Below are 10,669 nucleotides of genomic sequence, written 5' to 3' on the forward strand. Positions count from 1 at the left end.
GGGCAAGAGAGGTGATGCCAAACAGCACTGAAGGGATAATAGACAGCCAATGACAATTTTTTAAAGTAAGTTTTGCTTTAGAGCACTTTCCAGCAAACTGCATAAGTACATGCTTAAATTCCCATGGCCTCTGCAGTGAGATGAAGGTTACCTTGTTAGCTCCAAATTCCTTCAATTTAGCAATTCTATTTTCAGCTTTTTGATGGCCTTTTTAACTGCATAGGCATCTGCTCACAGACAACATACCTATTAATGTATTTTTATAGTCTCAGATGCTGATTTTGATATTTTAACCAGTACTATTGACAATAATGACACTGCTAGACAAAAACAGGACAGAAATATTAACTATTTTTGTACAGCACAGAAGAATTTACTAATTAGAAAACATATACACATAAATTACACCTCAGGGAAAGCAGAGTTTGGCATCTGCAACAGAAAAATATTCCAACAGGAAAGATTATTCAGTGGGGATCTAGCTTTGGCGATTAAGGCTGAAAGATTCGTGCCCTAACTCAGAAAGACCGAAAAATTCAGATTAATTCAAACTTTCCGTTGAGGTTTGTATTTCAGAGACCAATAATGAAAAGAATTATCCTTGAAATTTTTGCATTTTAGGCATATAGTATTAGTCTATTTTTAAAAACACATAATATTGGTAAGTAGTCTTGCCTATAAAAATTGTAATAAAAGCATTTCTTTTTACAATATTGAATGGCAATAGAGGAAGAATGAATACTTAGTGGGCATCAGGGCTGTACATGATGGAAAGTTACAGAAATAAAATATTAACAACACATATGCTGGTTGCATTTGCAATGTTAAGGTTTATTTAATGTCTGAATCTGCACCTGGTTTGCTTTTTCCCAAACTATATGTTCAGTGGTCACACAAGAACCTGCAGCATTCTTCTGCAGCAAGTACTCCTCCTCAAAAGTTACAGTATGGATCAATTCACAAAGTACCAATTTATAATCCTTGCCATTTTTCCTAGAAAACCTTCTCTTTAGAAAAAATATTCAATATTTTAGGCTCTTAAGTGATTTTAACATACACCACTCCATCAATAATTTGCTAACAATGAACAATGAAATGGAATAAGGAAAGATGCTCATCCTCTTAATCTTAGTTGATTTTCATCTGACTCCTGTATGAGTGTGCAGGATCCATCAATATCACTATGTTACTATCTATTACTACATAAAAAATACATTCTTTTTCCTCATTCAAAAAAAGTACTAGCAATCACTAATGGCCAAGGTAACTGTAGATAAAGATAGGAGGTAGAAAGTTGCTAGAGAATTGAAATTATTTAAGGAACTTAAAGGGACAATTCTGTAAATTCAAATATTAGTACACTAGTAAGTTTCATTCCCAAGGGACACAGGTTCAGAGTAAACATAAGCCTTACAGATGTCCCACTGCTACTCATATTTCACAAGGAGCTGCAGATGTTTTCCACTACCTTGTTATTTGTCTATGTCAAATTCGCATTATTTCATCACTGACAAATTTTCTGAGCTTCCAAACACTGATGTTCAAACATAACAGACCTTGATTGAAGTCAAACCAGGTGTTTTATATACTATGTGTCCTTGCTTTATCATTATGAATTTCCTAGCTGAATTTTAATTTGAATCTGTATTACCGAATCTGTGTCAGTTATATAAAGGACCAATCTCAGTCTTAAATTATATATAAATATATATATATATATATATACATATACACAAATAGACAAACAATGAACAAAGCCATCACGGCCTAAGTATTGTTTGATATCTGGAAATAGGTCACAGTGGCTTCTCTTCTTATTTAATAGGAATATAATTTATTCACATTCAGGCAACATTATTTGTAAAAACTTTTGGAAGCTCAAAACTCTCCTAGATATTATTCTGTTAAAGTCTTTCAATTCTAATCAAGAAAATCTTGGCTTCCATAAGCGGTGTTTCTTTAGCCCATCAATTGCATGGATATTTGGCCTGGGGTCCCAGCTATGAAGACTGTCAAATCTGAATGCAATGAATGGTAGGCAGTAGAGGCAAACCAGGCTGTGGTTCAGATGTAACATAAGCAGTCATCATAGAGGGCTGGTATTTTTTATGGTTGTTCCTATACTTAAGCAAAAGTAGGAGATGGAAAATAATTTCTTCTTATGCTTGTCCTACCAGGTACAGAACAAGAGGAAGTGTTTTTTAAACTGATGGAGTATAGATTTAGACTGGATCTTAGGAAGAAGTTCTTTAGAAAGAGGGTGATGAGACTATGGAACAGATTTCCCAGAGAAGTTGTGAATGCCCCACCCCCTCCCTGGAAGTGTTCAAGACCAGGTTGGATGAGGCTTTGAGCAAACTTGTCTAGTTGAGAGGCATCTCTGCCCATGGCAGAGGGGTTGGAGTAGATGAGCTCAAAGGTCCCTTCCAACCTAAGCCATTCTGTGATTCTATGACCTGATGTTAACTTGGAAGATAGATTACACTGCCCAGTTAAAAAATACAGGAGTAAGGAAAACTGAGCAGAACTTAGGTAAATCCACCACAAAGTGAAATAAAATTTTAAAAAAAATATTTCTTCAGTAATGACAAACTAATACATGTCCTATTTAAAAATAATGACATTTTCTGTTTTGCTTAAGACAAATAAAGAAGACACATTAGATACATATACTTCATTAAGTTATTTATTAAAGAAAACAATTTATTTTTCTTAATAAGCGCTAATCACCAGAAAAAAACTATGAAGAAAAATAGGTTTGCTCACATATATAATTTTTACTATACAGATTTTGCAACACAAGTGTTTGCATAGATTTCACAGTGCTCTCTTGTTACTGTCTGAAACAGACTATCCTCTTGAAGGTCTCCAGTATTATCAGGAATGCTTTGGCTCATAGTTACTACAGAAGATAGAACTCAAATGAAAGAGTAATTGCATTTCATGATTTACTGGAGCTAGCTAATCTTCAAAACGAAAATAAAATTTGCTTACATGCAAAGACAAATAAGCCTTACCATTCTTGTTCTGAATAAGGCAACAATTCTTTAAGAGCTCTACAAAGTACTCCAAGCCTTGTCTTGCTTTCATCTGCCAACTTTTAGACAGAAAAATTCTGAAAGATATCTGCACCCTCAAGCCAGTTCCGAAAACATGACAGCCCCTTGTCTCGGATCTGTTTTCTTCCCTTGTCGGTAATGACTTCTCCAGTAGGTTTCACAATCACCAGTTTAGGAATTACTGTTATGTTGTATTTCTTCTTTAACTCACTGAGGAAACAAAAGCAAAACAAAACAAAACACACCATTAGGGAGAATTTTAAGAAAAATTCTGGTCTCTCATGAAGAATACTTGGGTCAGGATGTTCAAGAATAACATTTCAACTCCTCTGTCCATCTCAGATTAAAAATAGTGGGCATTTCTCTATGTCCAGATATGGGAAATCCAGATATATTACAATTAACTCTGTCTTTAATAGCCTACTGTTTTAATATAAAACAGTTAAAATAGTTAAAAATTGAAAAGCAGTTAAAAAAAACATTTAAAAATTGAAACATTGATGTTCCATGAACAAAATCAGGATCTATTCAAACAATTGAGGAGTAACCCAGGAAAAATCAGTAACATATTTCTGAAGGAGGGAAATGTAATGGGATCAAACTCAAGACACATGGAAAATTAATAAGTTGATTATTAATACTGGAAATAAAAATAACATTTGGGAGAGAAAAACCAAGAGAGCATAAAACACCCATAGAGAAACAAATATACTTGCTGATACTGGCACATGGTAAGTAATAGCATGACTACTTATTACACACCACAGAGATGAAAGAGAAGACTATTAACCACATGAAGTACTGAAATAGAATCCACTCTTTTTATAGATGAGTTGAAAGAAATAAGATGAAAACAAAAGAAAAAGCAAAAACAGGAGGGAGAATCAAAGCATACCACATAGTAAACCACTTCAGTTAAGCATGACACGGGCAAGAGAAATGGCAAGATGAAAAATATTTCCAAGGTACATGGTATTACAGCTTTTGACAATTTGTTATGGAACAAAATAAAAATAAGGAAAACAGCAAGGTACATAGCTCTGTCTTTACAGAAAGATAGTATCTTCTTCACAGGAAATTAATTTCACTTGAAAGGGCAATGTTTCAGTGCAAAAAGGAAAAAAAAACCCACAACAAAATTCAGGAGACAAATTAGCCAGAAAAACCAATTTTGCAATTAGGACCTAATCACTAGCAGTGACGACATTTTTGGCATTAATTTTGTAGGAAACTGAAGGTAATTTGCTATGGAAACTGGAAACTAACATGTTGCTTTCCTAAGGGAATTAATATAGCTTGCCTACTCTAGCAGAGTATCTTGTTTACACAGCTTCCAGGCTGAAGGTTGTGTGCATTAAAGTAGACGGAAATATGCACAGATTTTGCTTAAATTTGTGTGCAACTTGTAAAACAGACAGACATGAAGAAGGCTCAGGAACAGTTCTTCAGACAATGATTTTTAATCATTATGCACATGTGTACAAGTGCGTACAAAAACTACTTTTTAGAACCTGTTAACATCCTCTCGTTTAGGGACCTTAAATCTTGTGACTCACCTGCACAAACTACATATGCACCATGGGAGTAACTGTGATGACAGTTTATGTTATCACTAACCATAAACAGGAACATCACATCTACTACAAAGGCAAACTCAATTCTCTTGCAGTAAAATATGGTAATGTAACTAATGACATCATATAAATCTTAGTTGTCTAGCTATTCCCAGGTAAGTGTAAAGGTATGTACAGTGTCTTACTGGAAAGAAAAATCAAAGACCCAGACGAAGCAGAAGAGAAAGCTATAATAAAAGACAGCCATGGAAGACTGAGTAAGTCAACATTTTTACAGACACAGGGAATTGAATCAGACACCAAACCTTGACCATGCAGGTTAAAACATGAGAGGACTATCTTTATTCACATACGAAATACAAACAATATTAAATTAGGTTGAGGCAAACAGAAACTTATTGCATGTATTAGGTGTTTTTACAGTATGGTAGGGGTTGGAGGAGACCTCTGGAGATCATTGAGTCCAACCCTTCTGCCATAGCAGCATCACCTAGGGCAAGTCACACAAATACATCCAGACAGGTCTTTAAAGTCGCTTAAGACAGTAAATCCACAACCTCTCTGGGAAGCCTGTTTCAGTGTCCCATCACCCTTATAGTAAAAAAGTTTTTCTTCATGTTGAGGGGGAAGTTCCTATGTTCCAGTATGTGTGTGTTGCCCCATATCCTATTCCAGGGCACCCCTGGAAAAAAAACCTGCCCCCCTTCTTAACTCCTATCCTTCAGATATTTGTAAAAATTAGTGAGATCCTCTCTTAGTCTTCTCTAGACTAAACAGCCCCAGGTCTCTCAGCCTTTTATCACAAGATAGATGTTCCCATGAATTCGTGCTGGCTACTCCTGATAACCTTCTTTTTCTTCCATATGCTTAGAGATTATTTCTATAATGAGCTGCTCCATCATTTTTCCAGGGATGGTGGTGAAGCTGACTGGTTTGCAATTGCCTGCGTCTTCTTTCCTGCTCTTTATGAAGACTGGAGTGACAGTGGCTTTCCTCTAGTGCTTAGACACCTCTCCTGTTTTCCACAATTTTTCAAAAATGAGGGAGAATAATGCAGCAAAGACATCAGCCAGCTCTCTCAGCACTCAGGAGTGCATCCCATTAGGGTCCATGGACTTGTGTGTGTTCAGTTTACCCAAATATTTCTAAGCTAATCCTCACTTACTCACTTCCTCTCTTACTTCCAGAATCTGGAATTCCCAAGGGCTGGTCATAGTATTTAGAGACTGCAGCAAAGAAGGCATTCAGTAACCCTGCCTTCTCTGCAGCCTCTGTAACTAGGGCTCATATTTCCCCTATTCTTTCTTTTACAGCTGATGTATTTAAAGAAGCCATTCTTGCTCTCTTTTTCATCCTTTGTCGGGTTTAATTCTAAGAGGGCTTTGGCCTTCCCCATTGCATTCCAACCTACCCTGACAACAGTCCTGTAATTCTTTCAAGTGATAGTCCCTTTTTCCACATACTTTTAACTTTTCTTCCACATGACCTTTTTTCAGAAGCTTTTTGCTCATCCATACAGGTGCCCTTCCTCTTCTACTTGATTTTTCACTCAAAGAACTGCACCTATCTTGAGCTTGGAGGAAGTAATGTTTGCATATTAACCGTCTCTCTTGGGCCCCTCTACCTCCTAGAGTCTTAGCCCATGGGATTCCTCCAAGTACATCTTTGAAGAGGACAAATTTAGCCCTCCTGAAGGGTTGCAGTTATCGTCATTGCTCTGCTTCTTTTTCATAGAATACTAAACTCAACCATGCCATAAACATTGGCATTTGGCTAATGCTGCCCTAACCTTCATATCCACAATCAGACCTTTGCTTGTTAACAACAGAGGACCTCTTCCTGTTGGCTCTTCCACCACCTGAGCTAATGTCAATGCACTGCAATAGCCTTCTGGACTGAATCTTTTGATTCATATGATTTTTTGAGACCATAGACTTTATATTACCATACAGTACTGTTATTGGCTGTGATGGAGTTAGCGTTCATCACAGCACCTTGCATGGTGCTGTGTTTAGACTTATCAGTGTTGATAACACACCAATATTTCTGCTATTTCTTAACAGTTCTTACACAGCACCAAGACCTTTTCTGTTTCTCATGGTGTCTTGCTGGGGGTGCACAAGAAGTTGGGAGGGAACAACTGGGACAGCTGCCCCATCTGACCAAGGAGCCATACAACACTGATCAGAGAGGGGCTGACATTTGGAGTTAGGGTATTTGTCTTTCCAAGCAATCATTGCACCTTCTGTTCCAGTTAGGTTCAAGATTCAGCAGGTAATTACAAATACAGGCTCCTTATACACAACCAGTGGGTTACACTATCCCAGTTATAAACATACAGATACATGTACTTACAAACATTAACTTATAAACTTCATGACTCACACAGCAAACCTCCCCTAACATCCCATTCAGAGTAGTTGAAGAGCTTAAGCTTAACAAGTTTTTCCGTGGAAACAATAACAAGACTCCTCCAGGGGTCATTCTCCCCCTTTTAATCCTGGGACCCACTTGGACCAACAAGGCCAAAGAAACTCCATGATTCCATTTGTGAAATGTGTTTTATATGACAAATTAAAAATTGGCTCTGTCATGCCTAGAAGAGATCTCAGTCTGTGCTGCAACTAAATATCTTAAACACTTAAGTTACCAGGTAGAGGATTTATTTTTACCAAAGGTACTGAATTGCCTTCTTTACATAGTCCACAAAAGACCAACAAATTCAGATGATTTACAATAGCACTTTAAAAATAGTAAATAATAATAATGAATAATAAATGTTAATAAGAATGAATTTTAGTATTTATGAATAGCTGAATGATTAAATTATGTTAGTAAATTAGACACCACATCTGCGCACAGGATTCTGAAGGTTGTTACGGGCTGCCACAGAAAAGCCAATTAAACTAGCTCTGTACCTCCATTCCACATGATGGGCAAGAGCAGAGTCAGAAATAGACTTCTAATCCACAGAGGCTGAAGCTGTAAGTACATTCTCTTGGTCTATTTTAAACAGCTTGCTGGATGTAGTAACTTCAAGTGCTACATTTCTACCACAAAATTTGCCTGAATTCTATTAGGATTAGCAGTTATCAAATAGGAATACTGCCTGGAAAGCCTTTTGGAGAAATATGAAAAACAGTGTTGCCACTTCACTCTATTTTTAAGCCAATGGAAACCATGTAATTGGCTGCTGACAACTGGGAATGAGCTTGCAAAGGATGAAATAGCTCCTGGCTTCAGGTTATTTGCTCTTGAGGCTGCCAAAGTGCACCGACACAACAAGATTAATAAACCCGCTCCATACTGAGTAGCCAGTGTTGCACAACTCTGTCTTGGGTAACACACGGGGATGGATTTCGAGTTAAAAGAACACTTAATAGAAGCACTAGAACAGAGCTCTTTCTTAGAAGAACAAATCTTTTGAATTTAATTACCCAGACATGTTTGAAAGTCAGACTAACTCATTGACTTCGGTGATATCTGTAAGTGTTTCTAACAATTTACCCATAATATTTAAGGAAGGAAAATCCCTTTTCCAGTATCTACACTCATTTTAACTCTCCAGGTTCAGGCATCTCAGTGGCTCTAAACAATTTGTCTGTACCCCCATGATCCCAATTTATACTCCTTGGTATGAACTAAATTGTGTTTCTGACAGCAATCCCAATGAGTCTGCAGTCTTGGCTCAGGTCATCAAAATAGTTCTTGGTATTACCCCTCCCAGTTACTGATACATGTTGTCTTTTCCTTCTCTTCTTTTGCTGAGCAAGCCGCCTACAGGAATGTCCCCTTGGAAACCTATTAGCACAAAATTTTTACATCCCAATTACTATGTGTATTTGCCACAACTTAACTCCAGCTGTTACTATGTATCTTCTTCTATTTTACCTGGCATCTGTCTGAAAAATCTTCAGTTTGCTCTGTTCTCTAACTTGTTCAGATACGAGTTTAGTTGCTTCTTCAATTGCCTGTTTTCCAGAGCATTTAATAAGCTAGACAACCCAGAACAACCATATTAACTGCTGCTGTGTTGAAAAACAACCACTTGAACCTTGCTTCCCATCATTTTGACTCACTATTCATGTAATCTTGTTAATACTTTGGTCTTTAGTAATCCTTCTTCAATAATCTTTTAAATCCTGATTTAAGTATGCAAAATCTTCATTGTGTTCCTTACAGCTGTAACAGGCTAAAACCAAGTTACTTCTCTCAAAAAGAAGTTAAGATGCTTTTGTGGTACAACTCCATGGGAATGCAGGGAGAGCCAGCTGACAGCAGCTGCAGCTCTGAGGACAGGGGTAAGGCAGGACTGCCTGCGGGACGGGACGGTCAACTTCGTACTTCCTCTAACTGCAGGTGAGGTGCCGCTTGGGTTTCAGATGGTTCAACGGGAGCAACAGGCTAGAGGGAGCCCCCGTGGAGCTTTTGTATCATAGGATTCGTTGTTACATTATACTGCTGTTCAAGCACCCACGTTTTAGCCCTCCCGCACTCTCTGAAGGAGGGGTGCCAGCAGATACACTGTCAGGGGGAGTTAAAGGGGGGCAGCCCATCCCATCCCATCCCATCCCATCCCATCCCATCCCATCCCATCCCATCCCATCCCGTCCCATCCCATCCCGTCCCGTCCCATCCCGTCCCATCCCGTCCCATCCCTCCTGTCTCGGGTCTGCCGGGAGGACGCAGCTTTCTGTCCGGGCGCCCCTTACGGGTAAGGCCCGGGCGGGGTCGAGGGTCTCCGAGGGGGTTACTCACTGCTTGTAGGGGTCGTGGAAGGGCAGGGCCAGCCAGTCCCCGTGCATGGCGTGCATGTAGCACTCCATCTCCTCGGCGCTGTGGTCGGAGGAGATGAAGACGACCTCGAAGGGGGCGGGGGGATGGGTCTCCTCCACCAGCTCCGTGTAGAAGTCGCAGAGGACAGGGGTGAAGTCGCGGCACGGAGAACACCATCCGGCGGAGAAGTACAAGCCCACGACCTTGTTCTGCAAGGCCTCCTCGGGATCCACGCTGCGACCGTCCTTGCTGACCAGGATCCGTCCGCTGAACACATCCACCATGCTGCCACCGGCCGGCCCCGGCGGGACGCAGCAGTGCGAAGGCTGCCACGGGGGGCTGCGAGCCCAGGCTGTCCCTGGCACGGCTCTGCGGCACCTCCGCGCCGGGACCCTCCTCCTGCGCCACTCAGCCCAGGGCAATCGCTCGGAGCGAGACCCCGATACCACGGCCGCCCGGCACGCCCAAACCCGTGGACCCCTGACACCGCCGTCTTTATATCCACCCGCCACCGCCCGGGTCCTCCCATCGCTGACTGACAGCGGCGCTGACCAATGGAGTCTCCCTGCCCCTTGTCCGCCGCGTAGGTGGCGAGGTACAAGGGACACAAGGGACGGGGGGTCGGGGCCCCGGCGGCAGCGGCGGAAGCGGCAGCCCCCGACGGAGGGGTCCATCGGGGCGGCTCCATCGGGGCGGCTCCATCGGGGCCTGCGGGGCAGGGCCGGGTTGTAGAAGGGGCGGGTTGTTTTTTTCTCAATGGGGAAAGGCACACGCTTTTGCCTTACTACGCTACTGTGCAAAGCACGAAGTGTTTTTTTTTTCTCTTGCTCCTCTAAGTGCCAAATCGCCTTTTTGAGAAGGCAGGTACATTTCAATATTAAATATTAGTGAGTCCTAGCAGCAATCACTTTCACAACAGTACCAGACCTCTTCACATCGTCGTGGATTTCACCTTTCTCCCTCCTGAAGAGAGAGGGCTTGGTCAGCTTTCATAGTGTTAGACATAGGGCACTGATTTTTTTTCTATCATAGAACATTATCTGAATATTGCTTATAAAAGGGGCTGTCTATTCTCTGTCCAAGCAGAGGAATTCACATTTTATTCTAGTGCATTTACCACATGTTTGGGTTGAACAACGCTTTTTTCCTCCAGTTGATAGTGAGTTATAAATAAATAAAATTAGTGTTGTATTACAAATATGCAATCTCTCTTCAACCTGATGCAACCTGCAAGAAAGGAAATGAAAAATTATTTGACTG

The 10,669-nt window shown here is 40.4% G+C and overlaps 1 protein-coding gene across 1 annotated transcript; it reads right to left on the bottom strand.

Moving 5' to 3' along the window:
* Window positions 1–2,733: 2,733 nt before the first annotated feature.
* On the bottom strand, window positions 2,734–9,845 carry NXNL2 (nucleoredoxin like 2). The gene is made up of 2 exons (XM_030467571.1): window positions 9,392–9,845; window positions 2,734–3,269 (listed from the first exon to the last, which is right to left on the bottom strand). The coding sequence occupies exons 1-2, from the start codon at window positions 9,691–9,693 to the stop codon at window positions 3,101–3,103; spliced, it is 471 nt and encodes a 156-aa protein (XP_030323431.1). The 5' UTR covers window positions 9,694–9,845; the 3' UTR covers window positions 2,734–3,100.
* Window positions 9,846–10,669: the final 824 nt, after the last annotated feature.

Source organism: Calypte anna, chromosome Z, assembly GCF_003957555.1.
Source record: "Calypte anna isolate BGI_N300 chromosome Z, bCalAnn1_v1.p, whole genome shotgun sequence".
Lineage (NCBI taxonomy): Eukaryota > Metazoa > Chordata > Aves > Apodiformes > Trochilidae > Calypte > Calypte anna.

Bases quoted from the DNA above. Each gene is read 5' to 3' on its own strand.
- NXNL2 (XM_030467571.1), bottom strand. From the start codon at position 9,693: ATGGTGGATGTGTTCAGCGGACGGATCCTGGTCAGCAAGGACGGTCGC. The intron at 3,270-9,391 runs GTGAGTAACCCC...TTGTTTCCTCAG, and splicing joins TTCCACGACCCCTACAAGCA to TGAGTTAAAGAAGAAATACA.